Genomic DNA, 13,890 nt, shown 5'->3' with positions numbered 1-13,890 from the left:
TGTATGACTGAATAGAAATGCTGCCCTTGGGCCTAGATTGTGGTAGCTGGCAGCTGAATGCAGCTCTGTAAAGTGTTACCTGGATGTAAATGAAACAGAATTTGACCTTCAAGACTTAACCCATTTCTGAATGGTGCAGAGAACAAACACTTTACCCTTATGCTAAGTAGGAACAGGAAACACAGGAGTTCAGCATGCCTTCCCACCTGAGTCCAAAGGAGCCTAGTGTCATGCGTGATGGACCTGGACAGGTGACAGTAATTTCAACAAGCACCAGTGCGGCAGGGAGTTCCAGGATGACTGGTTTCTGCTGCAGCCTTGAAGACCTAAACCTCCAGTTGCAATAAGTAGCAAATTTACACAGTTGGAGCAGAAAGAGATGCATTGATGTGGGGCCCATGTGTGTTTGGAGATGGGAGAAAAGAGGGTTCCATTGGAGATCCCAGTTGTGTGGAAACTATTTTTAATGCAGATCCTCGGGGCTTCTATATTTGCCAGGAGAGATAATGTACTAGCAGGTAGCCTGACAGCCAGGTTGTCACATAGACCTGGTCCCTGCCACTCAGCTGTTCTTATTCAGGGCTGACCTATCCTCCCGTTGCTTCCCTTGCCCCACTCACTCGTCCAGTTTCACGACTGTTCAGGTTTCAAGGTAGCCAAGTGGAGGTTGGTGTTAATCCACAAGCCCTGCCAAATGATTGTCCTTTAGAATTTCAGCCATTTCCTGCAGTTTAATTCATCCCTAATGCAATCTTCCAGGATTTCCAGGAACTGATCCATTTCAAGATGGTTCCTGGCAATGGATATCAGCAGGTGCTGGGATATTCCATGAGTGTCTCCTGTTGCAGTTGGCATAACTCGGATTTGACAGTTTAAGCCTACATCTGGGAATCATCAGAAGCATTCTGGAACAACTAAGCAAAGGCTTCAGAAGGTCTCAGCAGCGGACGCAGGAGTTCTCTACACCATCAAGGTTAACTGGACCTCTTCACCTAGATGGAGCTGGACTTCCTAGGGCATAGGTCTATGAACATTTTTGTTAAAGATTTAAAAAAAATTAAAATTCAGGGTGTAGGCTGGAAAACTTCAGGAGTTAGGAGACTGCTCTGCATTTACTACTAAAGGCAAATTTGCAGCTTCTACCTGTTCCCAAAGGCAGTCATTTTCCTCAACATAGGCACATAGGGTTTCCCTGGAGCATAGGCTTCGTGACTGAACTTTGGGGCAGCTGTTGCTGGAGAAAGGCATTCTGAACTCATAACTCTGACAACTCCTATTGTAGAGCCACAGGGCCACAGCTGCAAGCATTGCTAAGGAGTAATTCAGTCATGCGATCAGGAAGATGTACCTTACAATCCTGCATTGTTGTTGTTCAGTTGTTTAGTCATGTCCAATTCTGTGGCCCCATTTGGGTTTTTCTTGGCAAAGATACTAGAGAAGTTTGTCCTTTTCTTCTCATTTTACAGAAGAGAAAACTGAAACAAACAGGGTTAAGTGAATTGCCCAGGGTCACTAAGGTAGAAAGTATCTGAGGTTAAATTTGAGCTCAACAGGATGAGCCTTCCTGACTTCAGGCCTAGCATTCTATCTACTGCATCATCTATCTGCCCTAACCAGGCCTATACAATCCCATAATTCTAAGGCCAACTGCAAAGAGGCAATATGAAACTGGTCAGAACAATTAATTAAAAGCTGGGTTTTCTGAGACAAAGAAAATAAGGGATCATTCTAGAGAAAAAAAATACACTTACGTCAGGATAATCAAGTAGATATATAGGATAAATAAGAAGAAAACTATTGGATTATATTATATTTAACTTATATCATCTTAAAACTACAGCTTTAAGTTTTAAATCTAATGCTGTAAGTTTGAAGGATATGTTGTATTTGGAGACATGTTCTACCCTCTAAATATACTCTTTTCCACGCTAAATATCTCTACTTTACTCAGTGTTTTTAAAAAATAGTATTTTATTTTTTCCAAATATATGTAAAGATATTTTTCAATATTTTGCAATCTTTGCAAAACCTTATATCCTAAATTTTTCTCTTCCCCTTTCCCCCTCTCCAAGACACTAAGCAATTCAATATAGAAGAATGTACAATTCTTCTAAACATTTCCATATTCATCACACTGCATGCAAAAAAATTCGGATCAAAAGAGAAAAATAAAACATGATAAAGAGAAAGAAGCAAGCAAACAACAAAAAAGTGAAAATACTGTGCTTTGATCCATATTCAGTCTCCATAATTCTCTCTTTAGAAGCAGATACCACTTTATATCATAAGTCTATTGGAACTGCCTTGAATCACCTCATTTTTTGAAAAGAGCCAAGTCTATCACAACTGATTATCACATAGTCTTCTTATTTTTTGTGCACAATGTTGTTCTGCTTGCTTCACTTAGAAGCAGTTCACAATTAAATGGTTTTTAAATTTTCACATTCCCCTCTTCCTCATTTTCTAGATTCATTCTACCTTTCTAGTATCTTTCCTAAAATATGGTGCTTAGACACTATAGTACCAAAGTTCTTTGGCCAAAGCATATTAAAACAGGTTGTTCTGAATGCCTAACTCTATTCATGCAGACAAAGAGGAGCAGCCTCAGAATCAGGCAGATCTCAGTTCAAGTCCTACCTCAACTACATAATGGCTGGGTGATCCTTGGGAAAGTATTTGACAACTCAATTGTACCAAATAACTCTCAAAAGACTATAAATTACAGAAAAATGTCACTCTGCATTGATGCAATTCCCAACAGAATAAAATTATAGATCTGACCAAGAAAAAATCAAGCAAACCAATTATTTTGACTCTCATATTCCAGTTCTTACTCTACTAAACGTATAATCCATTAAAATTTCCTAGGTCTTTTTTTTTCAAATGAACTGCTTTTTAGAAACCTCTAAATTGTTCAGGTTTGTGTGGGGGTTTTTTTGTTGCAGAAAAGGAGGAAAAAAGTATAGGAGTTTTTCACTTGTGTCCCTATTAATTTCCTCCTACTTAGCTTCAATTTACTTCCTCATCTTGTTGATATCTTAATTAGAATCGAAATGTTTTATCCCATGAGTTAGTTGCCCCTCCTCATTCACAGACTTGATAAATATTTCATCTATGTTTTCATGCAAATCATTAAAATCTTTTAATACAGTTATGCCAAGGGCAGAATTCCCTCCTCTAAGATCTTACCTCTAGGATTGACTGATCCAATTAGCAATATTCTTTAGATTCCATTCAAAATATCATCCTGTCAATATGAATTTTGTAAAATACTTTACCAATACCTTGACAAAACCCATATAGACAATATTCATGGGCATTCCCCTGATCAAGCAAATCTAGACATCTTCTCAAAGGACAAAATAGGTTGACTCTAACATGACTTGTTTTTAAGAACTTATGAGGTGTTAGTACAATCACCTTTTCTACTTATGGGTTCATAAACTGTTCTTTTAATAATCCATTTGAGAATTTTATCAGGTATCTGTAAAAAATTGGAAAGGTAATTGTTATTCTCAAGTCAATTCATCAAAATCATTTGCTACATACTTCTCATGGGCTATTCTCTGCCAGATACTAAGGATTAGCTTTTAAATCATACTTTAATGGGGAATGACCCTAGATTTTTTAAATATAATAACTTGATTTTCCCAAATACATGCAAAGATAGTTTTCAACATTCACCCTTGCAAAGCCTTGTATTTCAAAAAATTTCCCCCCTTTTCTACCTTCCCTCTCCCAGGGAGTAATCCAATATAGTTTAAACATGTGCAATTCTTCCAAACATATTTTCACATTTATCATGCTGTACAAGAAAAATCAGATCAAAAGGGGGGAAATGAAAAAAATAGACAATCAAGCAAAAAACAAAAAAATGAAAATCCTATGCTATGATCCACAGTCAGTCCCCATAGTCTTCTGTCTGGATGCAGATGGTTCTCACCATCACCAGTTTATTGGAATTGGTGTGAATCACCTTATTGTTAAAGAAAGTCCATCACAGTTGACGATCACATAATCTTGCTGTGACTGTGTACAATGTTCTTTTGGTTTTACTGATATCAATTAGCATCAGTTCATCAATTCCTTTTGGAAATTAGTCTGCTGATTAATAGAATAATATTCTATTACATTACATTCATATACATAACTTATTCAGCCATTCCCCAACTGATGGGCATCCACTCAGTTTCCAGTTCCTTGCTACTACAAAAAGGGGTGTCACATTTTTGCATATGTTGATGGTCCTAGGTTTTTGAAGACTATGCCAGTGGTACAAGCTCTAGATATTTCTACCTACTCCTGTTTTAAATTTAAAACTGAATTAAGATTTTGTATAATATACAGTATACAAATGTATCAAAAAAATTCAAAGAATTGAATGAGAACACCAGCATCTAAATGGATCAAGAAATTCTTCATGTGGAACAGTAGTCAAAATCAAATAAAAAAAGGGGTAGATGTGCTAAACTATAGGTAAGGATTTCTATGACTACATATTGACTTAGAAGACCACATTTTAACATTATTTTCCATTTTATTTTTTACTTATTCTATTAAATTTTACACTTACATTTTAATCTAGTTTGGCCATGAATATCCTTGTTTGAAATCTTGGATATAGAATGTAGTCCCTGAGCTGAAATTTGAAGGAAATGAATTTTTTTCTCTCTCTTTTTTTAAATTATAGCTTTTTATATACAAAACATATGCATGGGTAATTTTTCAACATTGACTCTTGCAAAAACTTCTGTTTCATCTTTTCCCCTCCTTTCCTCCACCCTCTCCCCTAGATGGCAGGTAGTCCCATACATGTTAAATATGTTAAATTATATGATAAATACAATATATGTATACATGTTTATAAAGTTATCTTGCTGAACAAGAAAGATCTGATTTAGAAAGAAGGTAAAAATAACCTGAGAAGAAAATAAAAAATGCAAGCAAACAATAACAGAAAGAGTGGAACTGTTATGTTGTGGTCCATACTCATTTCCCAGTATTCTTTCTCTGGTTGTAGTTGGTTCTGTTCATTACAGATCAATTGGAACTGATTTGGATCCTCTCATTGTTAAAGAGAGCCACGTCCATCAGAATACATCCTCAAACAGTATTGTTGTTGAAGTGTATAATGATCTCCTAATTCTGTTCATTTCACTAAGCATCAGTTCATGTTAAGTCTCTCCAAGCCTCTCTCTATTCATCCTGCTGGTCATTTCTTACAAAACAATAATATTCCATAACAATCATATACCACAATTTGTTCAGCCATTCTCCAATTGATGGGCATCCATTCATTTTCCAGTTTCTAGACATTACAAAAAGGGCTGCCACAAACATTTTTGCACATACGGGTCCCTTTACCTTTTTAAATATATTTTTGGGATATAAGCCCAGTAGTAATGCTGCTGGATCAAAGGATATGCACAGTTTGATAACTTTTTGAGTATAATTCCAAACTGCTCTCCAGAATGGTTGGATAGGTTTACAATTCCACCAACAATGCATCAGTATTGTTGTTGAAGTGTATAATGATCTCCTAGTTCTGTTCATTTCACTAAGCATCAGTTCATGTTAAGTCTCTCCAAGCCTTTCTCTATTCATCCTGCTGGTCATTTCTTACAGAACAATAATATTCCATAACAATCATATACCACAATTTGTTCAGCCATTCTCCAATTGATGGGCATCCATTCATTTTCCAGTTTCTAGACATTACAAAAAGGGCTGCCACAAACATTTTTGCACATATGGGTCCCTTTACCTTTTTAAATATATTTTTGGGATATAAGCCCAGTAGTAATGCTGCTGGATCAAAGGATATGCACAGTTTGATAACTTTTTGAGTATAATTCCAAACTGCTCTCCAGAATGGTTGGATGGGTTTACAATTCCACCAACAATGCATCAGTATTGTTGTTGAAGTGTATAATGATCTCCTAGTTCTGTTCATTTCACTAAGCATCAGTTCATGTTAAGTCTCTCCAAGCCTTTCTCTATTCATCCTGCTGGTCATTTCTTACAGAACAATAATATTCCATAACAATCATATACCACAATTTGTTCAGCCATTCTCCAATTGATGGGCATCCATTCATTTTCCAGTTTCTAGACATTACAAAAAGGGCTGCCACAAACATTTTTGCACATATGGGTCCCTTTACCTTTTTAAATATATTTTTGGGATATAAGCCCAGTAGTAATGCTGCTGGATCAAAGGATATGCACAGTTTGATAACTTTTTGAGTATAATTCCAAACTGCTCTCCAGAATGGTTGGATAGGTTTACAGTTCCACCAACAATGCATCAGTGTCCCAGTTTCCCCACATCCCCTCTAACATTTGTTATTATCTTTTCCTATCATCTTAGCCAATCTGACAGGTGTGAATTGTCTTAATTTGCATTTCTCTGATCAATAATGATTTGGAACACCTTTTCATATGACTAGAAATAGTTTCAGTTTCTTCATCCAAAAATTGTCTGTTCATATCCTTTGACCATTTATCATTTGGAGAATGGCTTGATTTCTTATAAATTAGAGTCAGTTCTCTATATAGTTTGAAGTTGAGGCCTTTATCAGAACCTTTAGCTGTAAAAATGTTTTCCCAGTTTATTGCTTCAAAGGAAATGAAATTTTAAGAGACAAAAATGAAAAGAGCCAGAATTTTAAGTAGGAGAGACAGCCAGAGAAAAGGCATAGAAATGGAAAATATGATGTTGTCTGTAAGAAATAGCAAGGAATCTGGTTGGATAAGGTCAAAACAAAGCATATATATATATATATATATATGTATATATATATATATATATATATATATAGTTTATAAATGTAGATTATTATGGACTTTAAAAGCCAAAGAGTTTCCAATTGATCTCAAAAGTAATAGGGAGTCAGTGACATTTTTTGAACAGAGAACTATTTTCATTTTAGGAAAATCACTTTGAAAGCTATATAGAAAGATGAGTTAAAACAGGGAAAAACTTGATTAGCATGATATTGTTACAGTTCAGGCAAAAGATGATAAAGGGGAAATGGAGGTATAGTGGGGATAGGAGCTAGAATTTTTAACTAACAGGATATCAGAGGTTGATGGAGGAACTCAAGGATGATCCCAGAGTTGTGAGCCTCCACGTCTGGATGGTTGGAGGATACTCTCTACAAAAGAGAGTTCAAAAGAGAACAGGTGTGTGTGTTGGGGGGAGGGAATGAGTTTTGCTTTGGTGATATTGAACTCAAGGTGCCAATCCTGCATGCAGGTGACTTTAGAGAGAAGTTTCAGTTGAGTGGTCAAAGTGGGGAGCAAATCGTAAAGGGGAGAGGGGAAAAAAGAGAGACAAATGTGCATATTAGTTTCTGGTAGTTTGGCTATATCAGAGAGGAAAGATTAGGATGATTGCTTGAGGGGATGATAGGATATAGTGTAAAATGTTTAAAGGATGGGAATGTTTGAAGACATTAGGGAAAGAAGCAATAAGTTGGGAGATGTTGAAAACAAAACAGGCATAATTTGTGGGCACTTGTGTGCAATAAATGAGGAGTGCACACAAAGAAGAATTATTTCTTCACCAGAAATTAGAGAAGGAGAGAATATTGGACAATACCAGTTTGGGGTTTGAGATGTAGAAAGTGAGAGAAGGAAGTTTACAAAGCAGGGCCTCTAATTTTCTTAATAAATTAGGAGGTGAGACTCTTACTCCCCATTGAGGCATCTTCAGTTTGTCACATTTTCCCAAAGATCACTCACACTGGTTAAACAATCACAGTGACAATTTATTTCAGTGCTTGGGAGATAATAACCTGAACACACCTCTCAGAATGGCTAAGATGACAGGAAAAGAAATGATCAGCAGGATGATTTCAGAGAGGCCTGGAGAATCTTATATGAACTGATGCTAAGTGAAATGAGCAAAACTATGAGATCAAATTATACACGGCAACAAGAAGACTATACCATAATCAATTCTGATGGACGTGGGTCTCCTCAACAATGAGATGATTCAAACCAATTCCAATTGTTCAGTGATGAAGAAAGCCAATTACACCCAGAGAGAGGACCATGGGAATTGAGTGTGGACCACAACATAGCATTTTCACTCTTTCTGTTGTTTGCGTGCATTTTGTTTTCTTTCCCAGTTTTATTTTCCTTCTTGATCCCATTTTTCTTGTGCAGCAAGATAACTGTATAAATATGTATACATATATTGGATTTAACATATATTTTAACATATTTAACATGTATTAGACTACTTGCCATCTAGGGGTGGGGGAAGGAGGGGAAAATTTGAACATAAGGTTTTGCAAGGGTCAGTGTTAAAAAATTACCCATGCATATGTTTTGTAAATAAAAAAACTTTAATTAAAAAAAATTTTTTTTAAAGAAAGGTAGTAGAGCAATGAAGGGAAGAAATGAAGGATCTGAAGTTGAGAGGGACCTGAGTTTGCTAGCTCCATATTAGACTATTTGAATATAGACAGGCCTCTTAATTTAAAGTTTATCAGCTCTTAATGCATGTTAACATGGCTTGATTTGAATTACTACCTGAAGTATTGACTTAATAATAGCTGAGAAGAATGAGTTAATGTATGTAGAGTACTTTGTAATCTAAACATACTATATTATTCCCAGCTATTACTGAGAGAACTTAAGGGTCTTCTAATTCCATTTTCTCGTTTACATTAATATTTCTATTGTCTTCCAGGTTTTTTTTTTTTCCTTTCAATTCCTTGTCGGGAGTCAATTTTTTTTTGGTATGAGAAAAGTAAAATGAAAATTGAATAACTTTATCTTCTCTTTTTTGTCCAATCTTATTTCCCCTTCTATACCTCAGTCCTATATTTTCTTTAGTCTTCTTCTTGAAATCCATATAGCATTTTTTACCTTTAAAAATCAATTGTTAGCCTCAGCTTATACTTTCCTAGTTTTTTAATAAAATATGGGTCTGACCTTCTACTTGATAAATTATCAGTGATAGACTTATTAGCAAGGAGCTGTTTTTTTCCTTCTTAACTATCCCACCCCAACCCTAAATAAATTCACACAGACTTAAAATAATCTGTTAGAGACATTCCATCTCTCATATTATCTTGCCAGAAATGACTGATTTCTTCATAAATCTAGGTAACATTCTCTAAACATATAAGACCTGACCTGAAAACAAATAAATCCCTTTTGATACTTCTTTTGGAGGAAGGAGGAAAACTAGAGCTTTAAAAAATACAGCAGGAAAAAAAAAAATTAAAAACACTGAACAAAAAAATTATACATCCTTTACTCAAATCTTCCTTCCAAAACTGAATTTTCTAAAGTGTTTTACCAAAGTAGTTCAGTATAACACTATTCTGAGGCCAAAACTGAATAGACAACATGAGAATATTTGAAAAATTAGGGGAAAAAACAGTATTGAGCAGTGAAATATATGTTGGCATAGGAAAAATTGAAATTTTGATTCATAAATGTCTTGTCAGGACATAATGGAATTTTAAAAGAAAAATCATTAGCAAAATTTATGAATTTTATTAGTTTTAATTAGTTATTCAAGAAGAGTTTGTTTAACTCTGTTCCTAGTACAAGATGATGGATTGACAATAATAGTCTAGGCTAAAACACCAGTTTTTCTCTTCCCTCCAAAAGAAGTATCAAAAGGGATTTATTTGTTTGCAGATCGGGCCTTATGTAGAGAGAGAATGTTACCTAGGTTAATGGAGAAATCAGATTCATTTATGGTAAGATAATATGAGAGATAGAGTAGCTCTTTAACAGTTTATTTTAAATCTATGTGAATTTGTCTGGAATGGGAGGGGTAGTTAAGGAGGGAAGAAACAGCTCCTTGCTAATAAGTCTATAATTTAATATAGTTCTGTGAAATTTTTACTTTTATATTGCAAAAACTGTATTTCAATATAATTAGTTCCTCTTGTCATCTACCATATGGTCAAAGGGGTCCATGAAACACACACACAAGATTAAGAACCTCTGTCTAGTGTAAGATTTAATTTCATTTTGCAAAGATAATTTCCAATGTTTAGCTCCTCAACCTCTACAAAGTCCTACTTTGATGGGAAATGACCCTGAGTTCTTAAAGGCTATGCCAGTGCTGCACAAGCCCTGGAAATTTCTCCCACAGCAGAAAGGTTTCCAGTTTGGTCCTGTCAAGAAAGAACCTTAACTTGTGTCTGTTTTCTGAGGACAGTCTAGTTGATAATGGAGAAACTAATCTCCAATAGCCTGGCCAACTGACAATGAAGTCTTTGACCTTAAAAGTCATAAAACAAAAGAAAAGGCAAAATGACCTTCAGTCCAGTATAGCTCACTTCTTGTTCAACTTCTTGTTCAGTGATGGTGGCAGAGTAGTAGGAAATGGGGCAGAGAATAAAAATAATCTTTTATACCACTTTTAGACTGCATATAAACATTAAGAGTTTTTATTCTAAATGTGAAGTGCTTGTCTGGTGACCAGTAAGTGAAGGAATTGCATTGTATCAATCTTAACATGCTTGCTATAAATGAAACCAGGTAACTGGTGACAACTTAGATTGTTCATTGTCATCCATGTGGTATCAAGAAACTGGAGGAGAGACCCCCAGTGCTTTAAGTGGACCTCCTCCTAAGAACACACTGGGCAGCATAGATAAGAGTTCAGTGAAATAGAAGGGTATGAATGGATTGTGAAATGCATGGAGGAAATACCTACCTCAACAATATCTCAGGTTTACAAAAAGGATCACAGAAAGGTGATAGTAACATGATGTTTTGAAAAAAATGTTAGATCAGGAGTTAGACAATCTGTGTTCAAATCTTACTTCTGAGGTATAACTTCAGGAAATTACTCTGAGCTTTAAATTCCTCATCAGTAAAAAAAAAAAAGTGGATAAATTGGAGAGCATCTGTGGTCTTCTCTAACTATAAAATTCCTAAAATACAAAGAACAAAAAACATAAAGAAGATAATGTCTTTGCTGTTTCTGAATCATATCTCATTATTTTTAAGTTCATACTAGGAAGTTGGAGAAATTAAGGAAAATGATAGAAAAAAAAAGGAAGAAAACAGTATTTTGGGTATGTATTTTAAATATACAATTTTAACATTTCCTTGAAATTGCTATGTTCATAATTTACAGTTTTTAGCTGAACTGTCTATAATCTTCCTTCAAAGAATATAAAATTTTAAATGTAAAAAAAACCACTAGCAATATTTGCAAATAATGTGGTCTTTTCTTTGAAATCTTTATCAGTAAATTTTGTGAATTGTTTTTTTCCAGCGTATAGTATTTCAGTTTCTGTGTTGTACCTAATATCCAACATTAACTCACAGGATTGTTTAATATTCATTATAAACCCACTTAACATCTATACCAATATAACAGTAATTAGAATTTTCATTATTATTCACCAGAATTATTAACAAGAATTTCTTTGCATGGATTCATCTCTATCTTAAGTACTCTTATTGTAACAAATAATAAGTCATGAACTGAATCTCGACACCATCAGTAGTGTGTCTTAACATTTTTTACCTAGTCAATCTCACTCAGGCAAGGTTATCTTTTAAGATTTTTGAATACTTTTGAAGTGAATGGGATCAAAATATGCCTTTATTATTTAAAACATTTTTTTTGGTTCAGAAGCAATATATTAGGTAGGCTTTGGGTTTTTTCCATGGAGTATTGAGTCTTAAAATAAATAATTAAGAGCACATTCATATAAAGATAACACACAGGGAAAAAAAAAGTTAGGAAAAAGGAAGGACAGACAGAGATTTTTAAAGTCTAAGTGTCTAAAAAATATCTTCGAGTTTTAAAAACCTCCTACATGACACGATCTCTACTCAAACTAATCAAAGTTTAATTTTCTTGAAATTTAGAGTTCAGGGGCAGCCAGTGGATAGAGCACCAGCTGTGAAGTCAGGAGAATTGAGTTCAAATATAGCCTCAGACACTTAACATTTCCTAGGTGTGACCCTGGCCAAGTCACTTAACCCCAATTGCCTCAGCAAAAAAAAAAAAAAATTAGAGTTCAATTAATTGTTTTTACAGGAGATAGTGTTATGTAATGGAAAGAGTGTTGCACTTTGAGCCAGAGAGATCAAGATCAAAATCTTGATTTTGGTACTATCTGGGAAACAATACTCATCTTAATTTTCTGAATCTAAGCTGAGTTTAAATTTCTTCATTTGCAAAAGAGAAGATTAAAATAGATAATCAAGATGAAAATCATCCTTATCTTGAAATTCCCTAGAAGGAGGTAGGGATGAACCTACTACCTTTAAAGCATCCATTTTACTTTTGAATAGTCATATTTATTGTTATTTTATATAACATGATTTTATCAGCCCCACAATGCATATATCCTTTTAGAAATATCTATAATTTGTACAAAGTAATATATATCCATGTATATGTGTAGCTACAGAAAAATGTGAGTATATCAGCTCATTGGAGAAGAGTTATTATTAACATAATGAAGCACAAAAAAAGCACACTTTAAAATGAGCAAACAACAAAAAAGTTGATCACAAAAAGTTACTTAAATAGCCAGAAGACCAAGAAATAAACTCAGAATTCAACAATGTAAAACAAGTTACTAAAAAAAAACCTCAAAGAAAAATGCTAACTTTACCTAAATAAAACAAGAATTTCTGAAAGAGATACCTGTAGTGGAGGAAATATTGAGAAAAGAAATGAGAGTGGTTTAAGAAAATTTATGAAAAGAGGATTAATAGTTTGCTACAAGAGGCACATGTACTCACAAGAAAATTGAATAAATACCATAAAAAACATAACTGTTTAAAGATTTTTTTATAAAAGGAACAAAAACTCAATGAAGAAAAGAACTCCTTAAAAAGCAGAACTGGTCAGATGGGAAAAGAGGCACAAAAGCATACTAAAAATATATATAATTACTTAAAAATTAGAAATGAGCAAGTGAGAGCTAGAAGTGGAAGGATGACTGTTAGAAGGAATCTACAAAGATAGAGGGCATGGGAATGAGTCAATTAGTTGGAATAAGCTCTAAAAAAATGTAAGGGTAAGAAAGACCTGAGTTCAAATTTGACCTCAGACACTTGACACTGACAAGCTGTGTGACCCTGGGCAAGTTGCTTTTTAATCCAACTACCTTATAAAAGGAAGGAGAGGGGAAGGAAAGAGGGAGGGAGACAAGAAAAAAAATTAGGCCTGCCATATGATAATATGTGAAGATTCCTTTTGAAACCAGTATTTATTTTGCAGCTTCTTAATACAGTGAGCCCTCGTTCCTGTTTAGATTTCTCTATTTTGTCTTGAGATTTCTTGTAAGAGACTTTGTCAAATGCCCATTGAAATCCCAATTAAATGCATACATTTTTTTAAAAAGATGATTATGGATATTCCAGAGAGCAATAGAGTATAACCAAGGATCATCTACCCAGCAAAACTGAGGACAATCCTTCAGGGGAAAAGGTAGATCTTCAATGAAATAGAAGATTTTCAAACATTAGTGATAAAAGGACCAAAAGTGAATACAAAAATCTGACTTTCAAATGCAGAAATCAGGAAAAGCATAAGGAAGTAATCAAAAAAGGAACTCATAAGAGATTTAATATAGGCTAATTGGTTTACATTCCTACATGGAAGAATGATACTTGTAATTTATATCTCATTATTAGGGTAGCTCATAGTTATGAGTTGAATATGAAAAAAAAATCTAAAAATATCTAAAATAAAATCAAGGGATGAGAAACGAATGTATTGGAAGAAAAGGAAAGGAAGAGGTAGAATGGAATAAATAATCTGCCACAAAAAAGCCAAGACAAAGCTTTTATGGTGAAGGTCGGGAAAGGGAGGGAGAAAGTGAATCTTAGTCTCAACAGAATTGCCTCACAGAGGAAATAACGTACATACTTAATACGTAT

At 34.4% G+C, this 13,890-nt stretch overlaps 1 protein-coding gene across 1 annotated transcript in view; it reads left to right on the top strand.

Annotated features, from left to right (window-relative positions):
* The window catches only part of FAM227B (family with sequence similarity 227 member B), a 321,697-nt gene that overhangs the window by 17,890 nt on the left and 289,917 nt on the right, over nucleotides 1-13,890 (top strand). The window contains exon 4 of the mRNA XM_031955171.1: nucleotides 10,990-11,057. Coding sequence (XP_031811031.1) covers nucleotides 10,990-11,057 — 68 coding nt within the window. The remainder of the gene's footprint in view (nucleotides 1-10,989; nucleotides 11,058-13,890) is intronic.

The sequence above is a fragment of the Sarcophilus harrisii genome, chromosome 2 (assembly GCF_902635505.1).
Source record: "Sarcophilus harrisii chromosome 2, mSarHar1.11, whole genome shotgun sequence".
In the NCBI taxonomy this organism is placed as follows: domain Eukaryota; kingdom Metazoa; phylum Chordata; class Mammalia; order Dasyuromorphia; family Dasyuridae; genus Sarcophilus; species Sarcophilus harrisii.
This window is presented reverse-complemented; position numbering and strand designations above follow the sequence as displayed.